The 14,852-nt window shown below is 51.0% G+C and overlaps 1 protein-coding gene across 1 annotated transcript in view; it reads left to right on the top strand.

Moving 5' to 3' along the window:
• The window catches only part of LOC129813343 (eukaryotic translation initiation factor 2-alpha kinase 3-like), a 96,232-nt gene that overhangs the window by 53,928 nt on the left and 27,452 nt on the right, over positions 1 to 14,852 (top strand). Inside the window, exons 3-4 of the mRNA XM_055865709.1 lie at positions 7,105 to 7,299; positions 12,810 to 12,940. Of these exons, the coding sequence (XP_055721684.1) occupies positions 7,105 to 7,299; positions 12,810 to 12,940 (326 nt within the window). The remainder of the gene's footprint in view (positions 1 to 7,104; positions 7,300 to 12,809; positions 12,941 to 14,852) is intronic.

Consider the following 14,852-nt stretch of genomic DNA (forward strand, 5'->3'; position numbering starts at 1 on the left):
GACATAACATATAACGTACAACCTATGACAACATATAATCTATGACATAATATATAACCTATAACCTATGACCTATGTCGTATTAACCTAATTGACAGAGTGAAAAAAAGGAAACCTGTACAGAATACAAATATTACAAAACATGCGTCCTGTTTGCAACAAGACAAGTCAAGACACTAAAGTACTACTGCACAAAATGTTTCAAATAAATAAACTTTTTGTCCTGAATACAAAGCATTATGTTTTGGGGCAAATCCAACACATTACTGAGTACCACTCTCCATATTTTCAAGCATAGTGGTGGCTGCATCATGTTATGGGTATGCTTGTCATTGTTAAGGACTAGGGAGTTTTTTAGGATAAAAAATAAATGGAATGGAGCTAAGCAGAGGAAAACCTGGTTCAGTCTGCTTCCCACCAGACACTGGGAGATGAATTCACCTTTCAGCAGGACAATAACCTAAAACACAAGGCCAAACCCTAGAGGAAAACCTGGTTCAGTCTGCTTTCCACCAGACACTGGGAAATGAATTCACCTTTCAGCAGGACAATAACCTAAAACACAAGGCCAAACCCTAGAGGAAAACCTGGTTCAGTCTGCTTTCCACCAGACACAAGGAGATGAATTCACCTTTCAGCAGGACAATAACCTAAAACACAAGGCCAAATCTACACTGGAGTTGCTTACCAAGAATGCAGTGAATGTTCCTGAGTTACAGTTTTGACTTAACTCTACTTAGAAATCTATGGCAAGACCTGAAAATGGTTGTCTGGCAATGATCAACAACCAATTTGACAGAGCTTGAAGAATTTAGAAAATAATTATGGCCAAATGTTGCACAATCCAGGTGTGGAAATCTTTTGAAGATTTACCCAAAATACTCTGTAATCGCTGCCAAAAGGTGCTTCTACAAACTATTGACTCGGGAGTGTGAATATGTATGTAAATTAGATATTTCTGTATTTCATTTTCAATACATTTTTTAAAAATCCTATAAACATGTTTTCACTTAGTAATTATTGGGTATTGTGTGTAGATGGGTGAGGAAAAATGTCACATTTAATCCGTTTTGAATTCAAGCTGTAACACAACAACATAATAAGTCAAGGGGTATGAGTAGTTTCTGAAGGCCACTGTACATCACATATATAATATAACCTATAACATACAAACAGTGGGACCTGAACGTAGGGTCGGGATGTCTGGTCTCATCCAGTCTCAGCAAACCAGAGGTAACCTATGACATAACCTATGACATAACCTATAGCCTATGACATAACCTATAGCCTATGACATAACCTATAGCCTATGACATAACCTATGACATAACCTATGACATAACCTATAGCCTATGACATAGCCTATGACATAGCCTATGACATAACCTATGACATAACCTATAGCCTATGACATAACCTATGACATAACCTATAGCCTATGACATAACCTATGACATAACCTATAGCCTATGACATAACCTATGACATAACCTATAGCCTATGACATAACCTATGACATAACCTATAGCCTATGACATAGCCTATGACATAGCCTATGACATAACCTATGACATAACCTATGACATAACCTATGACATAACCTATGACCTAACCTATGACATAACCTATGACATAACCTATGACATAACCTATAGCCTATGACATAACCTATGACATAACCTATAGCCTATGACATAGCCTATGACATAGCCTATGACATAACCTATGACATAACCTATGACATAACCTATAGCCTGTGACATAACCTATAGCCTGTGACATAACCTATAGCCTATGACATAACCTATAGCCTGTGACATAACCTATAGCCTGTGACATAACCTATGACATAAAGATTATGACATAACATATCGCTTATGACATAACATATATCCTATGACATAACCTATAGCCTGTGACATAACCTATGACATAAAGATTATGACATAACATATCGCTTATGACATAACATATATCCTATGACATAACCTATAGCCTGTGACATAACCTATGACAACCTATGACATGACATATCGCTTATGACATAACATATATCCTATGACAAACATTAGGACAGACTGACCAGGTGATTCCAGGTGGAAGCTATGACCCCTTGTTGATGTCACGTGTTAAATCCACTTTAATCCGTGTAGATGAAGGGGACGAGACGGGTTAAAGAAGGGCTTTTAAGCCTTGAGACAATAGAGATGTGTGTGCCATTCACCCCCATGTTATACTATCTGTTGTGGGGACTTTTGGGGATGTTGGGTTCCCTACAAGGATAGAAGAACAGACACACACACACACACAGACACACACACACACAGACACACACACACACACAGACACACACACACACAGACACACACACACACACACACACACAGACACAGACACACACACAGACACTCACAGCACACAGACACAGACACACACACACACACACACACACAGACACGCACAGGACACACACACAGACACGCACACACGCATAGGCACGCATAGGCACACAGACACACACACACACACACACACACACACACACACACACACACACACAGACACGCACAGCACACACACACAGACACGCACAGGACACACACACAGACACGCACACACGCATAGGCACGCATAGGCACACAGACACACACAAAAGACACACACACACACAGAGACACACAAAAACAGGCTTACGCCTACACATAGGCTATAGAGTGAAGAGTAGCCTGCAGCTAGACCAGTTTAAATACACACCCTCTGGGTAAGGCTGTCTGTTTAAATACACACCCTCTGGGTAAGGCTGTCTGTTTAAATACACACCCTCTGGGTAAGGCTGTCTGTTTAACAACACACCCTCTGGGTAAGGCTGTCTGTTTAAAATACACACCCTCTGGGTAAGGCTGTCTGTTTAAATACACACCCTCTGGGTAAGGCTGTCTGTTTAACAACACACCCTCTGGGTAAGGCTGTCTGTTTAAAAAACACACCCTCTGGGTAAGGCTGTCTGTTTAAAAAACACACCCTCTGGGTAAGGCTGTCTGTTTAAATACACACCCTCTGGGTAAGGCTGTCTGTTTAAAATACACACCCTCTGGGTAAGGCTGTCTGTTTAACATACACACCCTCTGGGTAAGGCTGTCTGTTTAACACACCCTCTGGGTAAGGCTGTCTGTTTAAATACACACCCTCTGGGTAAGGCTGTCTGTTTAAATACACACCCTCTGGGTAAGGCTGTCTGTTTAAAATACACACCCTCTGGGTAAGGCTGTCTGTTAAAATACACACCCTCTGGGTAAGGCTGTCTGTTTAAAATACACACCCTCTGGGTAAGGCTGTCTGTTTAAAATACACACCCTCTGGGTAAGGCTGTCTGTTAAAATACACACCCTCTGGGTAAGGCTGTCTGTTTAACAACACACCCTCTGGGTAAGGCTGTCTGTTTAAAATACACACCCTCTGGGTAAGGCTGTATGTTTAAACACACACCCTCTGGGTAAGGCTGTCTGTTTAAAATACACACCCTCTGGGTAAGGCTGTCTGTTTAAAATACACACCCTCTGGGTAAGGCTGTCTGTTTAAAATACACACCCTCTGGGTAAGGCTGTCTGTTTAAATACACACCCTCTGGGTAAGGCTGTCTGTTTAACATACACACCCTCTGGGTAAGGCTGTCTGTTTAAACACACCCTCTGGGTAAGGCTGTCTGTTTAAAATACACACCCTCTGGGTAAGGCTGTCTGTTTAACATACACACCCTCTGGGTAAGGCTGTCTGTTTAAACACACCCTCTGGGTAAGGCTGTCTGTTTAAATACACACCCTCTGGGTAAGGCTGTCTGTTTAAAATACACACCCTCTGGGTAAGGCTGTCTGTTTAACATACACACCCTCTGGGTAAGGCTGTCTGTTTAAAATACACACCCTCTGGGTAAGCCTGTCTGTTTAAAATACACACCCTCTGGGTAAGGCTGTCTGTTAAAATACACACCCTCTGGGTAAGGCTGTCTGTTTAAAATACACACCCTCTGGGTAAGGCTGTCTGTTTAAAATACACACCCTCTGGGTAAGGCTGTCTGTTTAAAATACACACCCTCTGGGTAAGGCTGTCTGTTTAACATACACACCCTCTGGGTAAGGCTGTCTGTTTAAAATACACACCCTCTGGGTAAGGCTGTCTGTTTAAAATACACACCCTCTGGGTAAGGCTGTCTGTTTAAATACACACCCTCTGGGTAAGGCTGTCTGTTTAACATACACACCCTCTGGGTAAGGCTGTCTGTTTAAAATACACACCCTCTGGGTAAGGCTGTCTGTTTAAAATACACACCCTCTGGGTAAGGCTGTCTGTTTAAAATACACACCCTCTGGGTAAGGCTGTCTGTTTAAATACACACCCTCTGGGTAAGGCTGTCTGTTTAAAATACACACCCTCTGGGTAAGGCTGTCTCTAAGTAGTGGACTGTTTGATGAGGGGCCCAGTGTGAAATATGAGTGAGGGATGTAGAGAATTTGGCAGCGTTAGTGTGTTGACACGAGAGCATCTCATACCCTCTCACCCGTTTAAATCCCCAGCTCCCTGGGAAGCCCGACTGCAAGGGATCCATCACTTTGATTGTCTCAGAGCCCCAGCTGGCCCCTCCCCCAGCCCCCAGCTGGCCCCTCCCCCATCCCAAACGCTATGCAACAGTACGGTGTGATAGGCGGTCGGCACGGTGTCCCTCAGGCACTAGTCTGCTTGGTGATTAGGGGGTTGCCCCCCGCACCATTGGTTGTTAGGGCCGTGCAGGGAGGAGCAGTCACCTATAGGAGCACACAGAATATTGAGGAGAGAGAGAGATGGGGGGGGGGGGGGGATCAACTAGAATGTTGAGGAGAGAGAGAGACGGGGAGGGGATCAACTAGAATGTTGAGGAGAGAGAGAGACGGGAGGGGATCAACTAGAATGTTGAGGAGAGAGAGAGACGGGAGAGGGGGGGATCAACTAGAATGTTGAGGAGAGAGAGAGACGGGGGGGGATCAACTAGAATGTTGAGGAGAGAGAGAGACGGGGGGATCAACTAGAATGTTGAGGAGAGAGAGAGACGGGGAGGAGATCAACTAGAATGTTGAGGAGAGAGAGAGACGGGAGAGGGGGGGGATCAACTAGAATGTTGAGGAGAGAGAGAGACGGGGGGGGGATCAACTAGAATGTTGAGGAGAGAGAGAGACGGGGAGGGGATCAACTAGAATGTTGAGGAGAGAGAGAGACGGGGAGGGATCAACTAGAATGTTGAGGAGAGAGAGAGAGACGGGGAGAGGGGGGGGATCAACTAGAATGTTGAGGAGAGAGAGAGACGGGGGGGGGATCAACTAGAATGTTGAGGAGAGAGAGAGACGGGGAGGGGGATCAACTAGAATGTTGAGGAGAGAGAGAGACGGGGAGGAGGATCAACTAGAATGTTTGAGGAGAGAGAGAGACGGGGGAGGGTCAACTAGAATGTTGAGGAGAGAGGAGAGACGGGAGAGGGGGGGGGATCAACTAGAATGTTGAGGAGAGAGAGAGACGGGGGGGGATCAACTAGAATGTTGAGGAGAGAGAGAGACGGGGAGGGGATCAACTAGAATGTTGAGGAGAGAGAGAGACGGGGAGGGGGATCAACTAGAATGTTGAGGAGAGAGAGAGAGACGGGGAGGGGATCAACTAGAATGTTGAGGAGAGAGAGAGACGGAGGGGGATCAACTAGAATGTTGAGGAGAGAGAGAGACGGGGGGGGGGGGATCAACTAGAATGTTGAGGAGAGAGAGAGACGGAGGGGGATCAACTAGAATGTTGAGGAGAGAGAGAGACGGGGAGGGGATCAACTAGAATGTTGAGGAGAGAGAGAGACGGGGGGATCAACTAGAATGTTGAGGAGAGAGAGAGACGGGGAGGGATCAACTAGGTTGCATTGTCTGTAGAAATGAGCTGTCACTTCAAAAGAGAGCGATGTCGGGGGGAGGAAGAGGGATGAACGCCGGTGTGGAGTGAGTCATGTGAGGGGGGTCGGAAGGGAGGGAGGTGGTGAGTGGGATTAGGTTGAGGTAATGCTTTAGCCTAGGGATGATGTCATCCCACAGCCCAGGGATGATGTCATCCCACAGCCCAGGGATGATGTCATCCCACAGCCTAGGGATGATGTCATCCCACAGCCCAGGGATGATGTCATCCCACAGCCCAGGGATGATGTCATCCCACAGCCTAGGGATGATGTCATCCCACAGCCCAGGGATGATGTCATCCCACAGCCCAGGGATGATGTCATCCCACAGCCTAGGGATGATGTCATCCCACAGCCCAGGGATGATGTCATCCCACAGCCCAGGGATGATGTCATCCCACAGCCCAGGGATGATGTCATCCCACAGCCCAGGGATGATGTCATCCCACAGCCCAGGGATGATGTCATCCCACAACAGGACCCCCCCCCCCCCCCCCCCCCCCCCCCAAACACACACTTTGTGACCTAAAATGCGTTTCCGTTCTATATTCTATTTTCTCTAACCCCTTAACCCTAAACTTAACTCCTAACTCTAATTCTAGCCTTAACCTTAACTCTAATCTAAACCTAACCCTAACCCTAACCCTAACCCTAAACTTAACTCCTAACTCTAATTCTAGCCTTAACCTTAACTATAATCTAAACCTAACCCTAACCCTAACCCTAACCCTAAACTTAACTCCTAACTCTAATTCTAGCCTTAACCTTAACTCTAATCTAAACCTAACCCTAACCCTAACCTAAGCCTAAGCCTAACTCTAACCACAAATCCCTAACCCTAAACCTAATTGTGAACCTAAAACGAACCCCAAAGCTTAAAATAGCCTTTGCCCTCATGGGGATGTGGGAAATTCTCACGAGGGACAACGTTCGTTGTTTTACTGTCCTTGTGGGGAATTCTGGGGATTTCAGGTCCCCAGGAGTATAGATAGTAACACTCGCTCTGGCATATGGATGTTTTACTCTCTGCCCCCCCCCCCCCCCCCCCCCCCCCCCCCCCCCCCCCCCCCCAGGTGCTTGTATTTTGTTATTAACTGGCGTCCCTGTTTCTCCAAGTGTTGAATGAATGATATATTTTCCGTCTCCAGGTGTTTGGTAATAAGATGTTCATCCCGTCGTTGGACGGAGCGTTGTTCCAGTGGAATAGAGACAGAGAGAGCATGGAAGCTGTCCCCTTCAGTGTCGAGTCTCTCCTGGAGTCCTCCTTTCGCATCGGGGAAGACACCGTCCTGGTGGGGGGCAAGAGTCTCACGAGCTACGGTCTGGGAGCCTACAGCGGCAAGGTGAGAGGTTGGAGGTTAGGTCCTGGTGGGGGGGGCAAGAGTCTCACGAGCTACGGTCTGGGAGCCTACAGCGGCAAGGTGAGAGGTCGGAGGTTAGGTCCTGGTGGGGGGGGGGGCAAGAGTCTCACGAGCTACGGTCTGGGAGCCTACAGCGGCAAGGTGAGAGGTCAGAGGTTAGGTCCTGGTGGGGGGGGGGGGCAAGAGTCTCACGAGCTACGGTCTGGGAGCCTACAGCGGCAAGGTGAGAGGTCAGTGGTTAGGTCCTGGTGGGGGGGCAAGAGTCTCATGAGCTACGGTCTGGGAGCCTACAGCGGCAAGGTGAGAGGTCAGAGGTTAGGTCCTGGTGGGGTGGGCAAGAGTCTCACGAGCTACGGTCTGGGAGCCTACAGCGGCAAGGTGAGAGGTCGGAGGTTAGGTCCTGGTGGGGGGGGGCAAGAGTCTCACGAGCTACGGTCTGGGAGCCTACAGCGGCAAGGTGAGAGGTCAGAGGTTAGGTCCTGGTGGGGGGGGGCAAGAGTCTCACGAGCTACGGTCTGGGAGCCTACAGCGGCAAGGTGAGAGGTCAGAGGTTAGGTCCTGGTGGGGGGGCAAGAGTCTCACGAGCTACGGTCTGGGAGCCTACAGCGGCAAGGTGAGAGGTCAGAGGTTAGGTCCTGGTGGGGGGGCAAGAGTCTCACGAGCTACGGTCTGGGAGCCTACAGCGGCAAGGTGAGAGGTCGGAGGTTAGGTCCTGGTGGGGGGGGGGGCAAGAGTCTCACGAGCTACGGTCTGGGAGCCTACAGCGGCAAGGTGAGAGGTCAGAGGTTAGGTCCTGGTGGGGGGGCAAGAGTCTCACGAGCTACGGTCTGGGAGCCTACAGCGGCAAGGTGAGAGGTCAGAGGTTAGGTCCTGGAAGTTGGCAGATTGGCGGTACCATGACCACATCTTTCCATAGTGGTCAAACCGTTCGGACGCTACAGACGTTTTGGCGAGACTGATTTTCTGTGTGTCTCCTGGTCTGACAAACACCGCTGTAGCTGGGCCAGCTTCCATCGTCGGTGCCGAAGGCCGACATAGGAGGATGCAGTGGATTAAGACCCAGCCCATGCAAAAACTGGATATTTCTACTTTAAACAAGGATTTAAACGGATTTATTTATTACGCTATTAAAATATTCAATATGGCCGAGGCCACATCTCTCTCAGCTTGTGCTAGGAGCCGGGGCCACATCTCTCTCAGCTTGTGCTAGGAGCCGGGGCCACATCTCTCTCAGCTTGTGCTAGGAGCCGGGGCCACATCTCTCTCAGCTTGTGCTAGGAGCCGGGGCCACATCTCTCTCAGCTTGTGCTAGGAGCCGGGGCCACATCTCTCTCAGCTTGTGCTAGGAGCCGGGGCCACATCTCTCTCAGCTTGTGCTAGGAGCCGGGGCCACATCTCTCTCAGCTTGTGCTAGGAGCCGGGGCCACATCTCTCTCAGCTTGTGCTAGGAGCCGGGGCCACATCTCTCTCAGCTTGTGCTAGGAGCCGGGGCCACATCTCTCTCAGCTTGTGCTAGGAGCCGGGGCCACATCTCTCTCAGCTTGTGCTAGGGGCCGGGGCCACATCTCTCTCAACTTGTGCTAGGAGCCGGGGCCACATCTCTCTCAGCTTGTGCTAGGAGCCGGGGCCACATCTCTCTCAGCTTGTGCTAGGAGCCACATCTCTCTCAGCTTGTGCTAGGAGCCGGGGCCACATCTCTCTCAGCTTGTGCTAGGAGCCGAGGCCACATCTCTCTCAGCTTGTGCTAGGACCCGGGGCCACATCTCTCTCAGCTTGTGCTAGGAGCCGAGGCCACATCTCTCTCAGCTTGTGCTAGGAGCCGGGGCCACATCTCTCTCAGCTTGTGCTAGGAGCCACATCTCTCTCAGCTTGTGCTAGGAGCCGGGGCCACATCTCTCTCAGCTTGTGCTAGGAGCCACATCTCTCTCAGCTTGTGCTAGGAGCCGGGGCCACATCTCTCTCAGCTTGTGCTAGGAGCCGAGGCCACATCTCTCTCAGCTTGTGCTAGGAGCCGGGGCCACATCTCTCTCAGCTTGTGCTAGGAGCCGGGGCCACATCTCTCTCAGCTTGTGCTAGGAGCCACATCTCTCTCAGCTTGTGCTAGGAGCCACATCTCTCTCAGCTTGTGCTAGGAGCCGGGGCCACATCTCTCTCAGCTTGTGCTAGGAGCCGGGGCCACATCTCTCTCAGCTTGTGCTAGGAGCCGGGGCCACATCTCTCTCAGCTTGTGCTAGGAGCCGGGGCCACATCTCTCTCAGCTTGTGCTAGGAGCCGGGGCCACATCTCTCTCAGCTTGTGCTAGGAGCCGGGGCCACATCTCTCTCAGCTTGTGCTAGGAGCCGGGGCCACATCTCTCTCAGCTTGTGCTAGGAGCCGGGGCCACATCTCTCTCAGCTTGTGCTAGGAGCCGGGGCCACATCTCTCTCAGCTTGTGCTAGGAGCCGGGGCCACATCTCTCTCAGCTTGTGCTAGTAGCCGGGGCCACATCTCTCTCAGCTTGTGCTAGGAGCCGGAGCCACATCTCTCTCAGCTTGTGCTAGGAGCCACATCTCTCTCAGCTTGTGCTAGGAAACACATCTCTCTCAGCTTGTGCGAGGAGCCGGGGCCACATCTCTCTCAGCTTGTGCGAGGAGCCGGGGCCACATCTCTCTCAGCTTGTGCTAGGAGCCACATCTCTCTCAGCTTGTGCTAGGAGCCGGGGCCAAATCTCTCTCAGCTTGTGCTAGGAGCCGGGGCCACATCTCTCTCAGCTTGTAATAGGGGCCACATCTCTCTCAGCTTGTGCTAGGGGCCACATCTCTCTCAGCTTGTGCTAGGGGCCGAGGCCACATCTCTCTCAGCTTGTGCTAGGGGCCGGGGCCACATCTCTCTCAGCTTGTGCTAGGAGCCGGGGCCACATCTCTCTCAGCTTGTGCTAGGAGCCGGGGCCACATCTCTCTCAGCTTGTGCTAGGAGCCGGGGCCACATCTCTCTCAGCTTGTGCTAGGAGCCGGGGCCACATCTCTCTCAGCTTGTGCTAGGAGCCGGGGCCACATCTCTCTCAGCTTGTGCTAGGGGCCGGGGCCACATCTCTCTCAGCTTGTGCTAGGAGCCGGGGCCACATCTCTCTCAGCTTGTGCTAGGAGCCACATCTCTCTCAGCTTGTGCTAGGAGCCGGGGCCACATCTCTCTCAGCTTGTGCTAGGAGCCGGGGCCACATCTCTCTCAGCTTGTGCTAGGAGCCGGGGCCACATCTCTCTCAGCTTGTGCTAGGAGCCGGGGCCACATCTCTCTCAGCTTGTGCTAGGAGCCGGGGCCACATCTCTCTCAGCTTGTGCTAGGCATTTTCACAACATCATGTTCAACAAGAATACCTAACATTGACATGTAAAACAATGTTGTTGGCTGATTTGAGCATTTCACTTTAAACAGGATATCTTTGTCCTTCTCTCTCCTGTCCCCTCTCCTCTTGTCTCTCTCTCTCTCTTGTCCCCTCTCTCTCCCTCCCTTCTCTCCTGTCCCCTCTCCTCTTGTCTCTCTCTCCCTCCCTTCCCTCCTGTCCCCTCTCCTCTTGTCTCTCTCTCTCTCCCTACCTTCTCTCCTGTCCCCTCTCCTCTTGTCTCTCTCTCTCCCTCCCTTCCCTCCTGTCCCCTCTCCTCTTGTCTCTCTCTCCCTCCCTTCCCTCCTGTCCCCTCTCCTCTTGTCTCTCTCTCTCTCCCTCCCTTCCGTCCTGTCCCCTCTCCTCTTGTCTCTCTCTCCCTCCCTTCCCTCCTGTCCCCTCTCCTCTTGTCTCTCTCTCCCTCCCTTCCCTCCTGTCCCCTCTCCTCTTGTCTCTCTCTCTCCCTCCCTTCCCTCCTGTCCCCTCTCCTCTTGTCTCTCTCTCTCCCTCCCTTCCCTCCTGTCCCCTCTCCTCTTGTCTCTCTCTCCCTCCCTTCCCTCATGTCCCCTCTCCTCTTGTCTCTCTCTCCCTCCCTTCCCTCCTGTCCCCTCTCCTCTTGTCTCTCTCTCCCTCCCTTCCGTCCTGTCCCCTCTCCTCTTGTCTCTCTCTCCCTCCATTCCCTCCTGTCCCCTCTCCTCTTGTCTCTCTCTCCCTCTCTTCCCTCCTGTCCCCTCTCCTCTTGTCTCTCTCTCCCTCCCTCCCTTCCGTCCTGTCCCCTCTCCTCTTGTCCTTCTCTCTCTTTCTTTCTCTTTCTCCCCACCTCCCTTCCGTCCTGTTCCCTCTCCTCTTGTCTCTCTCTCCCTCCCTCCCCTCCTGTCCCCTCTCCTCTTGTCTCTCTCTCCCTCCCTTCCGTCCTGTCCCCTCTCCTCTTGTCCTTCTCTCTCTTTCTTTCTCTTTCTCCCCACCTCCCTTCCGTCCTGTTCCCTCTCCTCTTGTCTCTCTCTCCCTCCCTTCCCTCCTGTCCCCTCTCCTCTTGTCTCTCTCTCTCTCTCCCTCCCTCCCCTCCTGTCCCCTCTCCTCTTGTCTCTCTCTCCCTCCCTTCCCTCCTGTCCCCTCTCCTCTTGTCTCTCTCTCCCTCCCTTCCGTCCTGTCCCCTCTCCTCTTGTCTCTCTCTCCCTCCCTTCCGTCCTGTCCCCTCTCCTCTTGTCTCTCCCTCCCTTCCCTCCTGTCCCCTCTCCTCTTGTCTCTCTCTCTCTCTCCCTCCCTCCCCTCCTGTCCCCTCTCCTCTTGTCTCTCTCTCCCTCCCTTCCCTCCTGTCCCCTCTCCTCTTGTCTCTCTCTCTCTCCCTCCCTTCCCTCCTGTCCCCTCTCCTCTTGTCTCTCTCTCTCTCCCTCCCTTCCCTCCTGTCCCCTCTCCTCTTGTCTCTCTCTCCCTCCCTTCCCTCCTGTCCCCTCTCCTCTTGTCTCTCTCTCCCTCCCTTCCGTCCTGTCCCCTCTCCTCTTGTCTCTCTCTCCCTCCCTTCCGTCCTGTCCCCTCTCCTCTTGTCTCTCTCTCCCTCCCTTCCCTCCTGTCCCCTCTCCTCTTGTCTCTCTCTCCCTCCCTTCCGTCCTGTCCCCTCTCCTCTTGTCTCTCTCTCCCTCCCTTCCGTCCTGTCCCCTCTCCTCTTGTCTCTCCCTCCCTTCCCTCCTGTCCCCTCTCCTCTTGTCTCTCTCTCTCTCTCCCTCCCTCCCCTCCTGTCCCCTCTCCTCTTGTCTCTCTCTCCCTCCCTTCCCTCCTGTCCCCTCTCCTCTTGTCTCTCTCTCCCTCCCTTCCCTCCTGTCCCCTCTCCTCTTGTCTCTCTCTCTCTCCCTCCCTTCCCTCCTGTCCCCTCTCCTCTTGTCTCTCTCTCCCTCCCTTCCCCCCTGTCCCCTCTCCTCTTGTCTCTCTCTCCCTCCCTTCCCTCCTGTCCCCTCTCCTCTTGTCTCTCCCTCCCTTCCCTCCTGTCCCCTCTCCTCTTGTCTCTCCCTCCCTTCCGTCCTGTCCCCTCTCTCTCCCTCCCTTCCCTCCTGTCCCCTCTCCTCTTGTCTCTCCCTCCCTTCCGTCCTGTCCCCTCTCTCTCCCTTCCTTCCGTCCTGTTCCCTCTCCTCTGTCTTAGCTGAGGTATATCTGCTCAGCAGTTGGCTGTAGCCGCTGGGGGGAGGAGGAAACCGAGCCGGAGGATGTATTACTGCTGCAGAGAACCCAGAAGACCGTCAGGGCCGTCCGACCACGCTCCGGCTTGGAGAAGTGAGTCTCAACTATCACAATCGCTATCACAAATCCCATCCACCTAACTATCCTACCCCTACCGTCTTTATAACACATGTCCTGTCCTATATTGAACTTATATCAGTAGTAATAGTTAGTTACGTAGTTAGCTGTATTCTAGCTAACAGTGTTCTGGTTCTCTCTCTCTCTAGGTGGAACTGTAACATTCTGGTTCTCTCTCTCTCTAGGTGGAACTGTAACATTCTGGTTCTCTCTCTCTAGGTGGAACTGTAACATTCTGGTTCTCTCTCTCTCTAGGTGGAACTGTAACATTCTGGTTCTCTCTCTAGGTGGAACTGTAACATTCTGGTTCTCTCTCTCTAGGTGGAACTGTAACATTCTGGTTCTCTCTCTCTCTAGGTGGAACTGTAACATTCTGGTTCTCTCTCTCTAGGTGGAACTGTAACATTCTGGTTCTCTCTCTCTCTAGGTGGAACTGTAACATTCTGGTTCTCTCTCTCTAGGTGGAACTGTAACATTCTGGTTCTCTCTCTCTCTAGGTGGAACTGTAACATTCTGGTTCTCTCTCTAGGTGGAACTGTAACATTCTGGTTCTCTCTCTCTAGGTGGAACTGTAACATTCTGGTTCTCTCTCTCTAGGTGGAACTGTAACATTCTGGTTCTCTCTCTCTCTAGGTGGAACTGTAACATTCTGGTTCTCTCTCTCTAGGTGGAACTGTAACATTCTGGTTCTCTCTCTCTCTAGGTGGAACTGTAACATTCTGGTTCTCTCTCTCTGGGTGGAACTGTAACATTCTGGTTCTCTCTCTAGGTGGAACTGTAACATTCTGGTTCTCTCTCTAGGTGGAACTGTAACATTCTGGTTCTCTCTCTCTAGGTGGAACTGTAACATTCTGGTTCTCTCTCTAGGTGGAACTGTAACATTCTGGTTCTCTCTCTAGGTGGAACTGTAACATTCTGGTTCTCTCTCTCTCTAGGTGGAACTGTAACATTCTGGTTCTCTCTCTAGGTGGAACTGTAACATTCTGGTTCTCTCTCTCTCTAGGTGGAACTGTAACATTCTGGTTCTCTCTCTCTCTAGGTGGAACTGTAACATTCTGGTTCTCTCTCTCTCTAGGTGGAACTGTAACATTCTGGTTCTCTCTCTCTCTAGGTGGAACTGTAACATTCTGGTTCTCTCTCTCTCTAGGTGGAACTGTAACATTCTGGTTCTCTCTCTCTAGGTGGAACTGTAACATTCTGGTTCTCTCTCTCTCTAGGTGGAACTGTAACATTCTGGTTCTCTCTCTAGGTGGAACTATAACATTCTGGTTCTCTCTCTCTCTAGGTGGAACTGTAACATTCTGGTTCTCTCTCTCTCTCTAGGTGGAACTGTAACATTATGGTTCTCTCTCTCTCTAGGTGGAACTGTAACATTCTTGTTCTCTCTCTCTCTAGGTGGAACTGTAACATTCTGGTTCTCTCTCTCTAGGTGGAACTGTAACATTCTGGTTCTCTCTCTCTCTCTAGGTGGAACTGTAACATTCTGGTTCTCTCTCTCTCTCTAGGTGGAACTGTAACATTCTGGTTCTCTCTCTCTCTCTAGGTGGAACTGTAACATTCTGGTTCTCTCTCTCTAGGTGGAACTGTAACATTCTGGTTCTCTCTCTCTAGGTGGAACTGTAACATTCTGGTTCTCTCTCTCTAGGTGGAACTGTAACATTCTGGTTCTCTCTCTCTCTCTAGGTGGAACTGTAACATTCTGGTTCTCTCTCTCTCTCTAGGTGGAACTGTAACATTCTGGTTCTCTCTCTCTCCAGGTGGAACTGTAACATTCTGGTTCTCTCTCTCTCTAGGTGGAACTGTAACATTCTGGTTCTCTCTCTCTCTAGGTGGAACTGTAACATTCTGGTTCTCTCTCTCTAGGTGGAACTGTAACATTCTGGTTCTC

Source organism: Salvelinus fontinalis, chromosome 16 (genome assembly GCF_029448725.1).
Source record: "Salvelinus fontinalis isolate EN_2023a chromosome 16, ASM2944872v1, whole genome shotgun sequence".
Lineage (NCBI taxonomy): Eukaryota > Metazoa > Chordata > Actinopteri > Salmoniformes > Salmonidae > Salvelinus > Salvelinus fontinalis.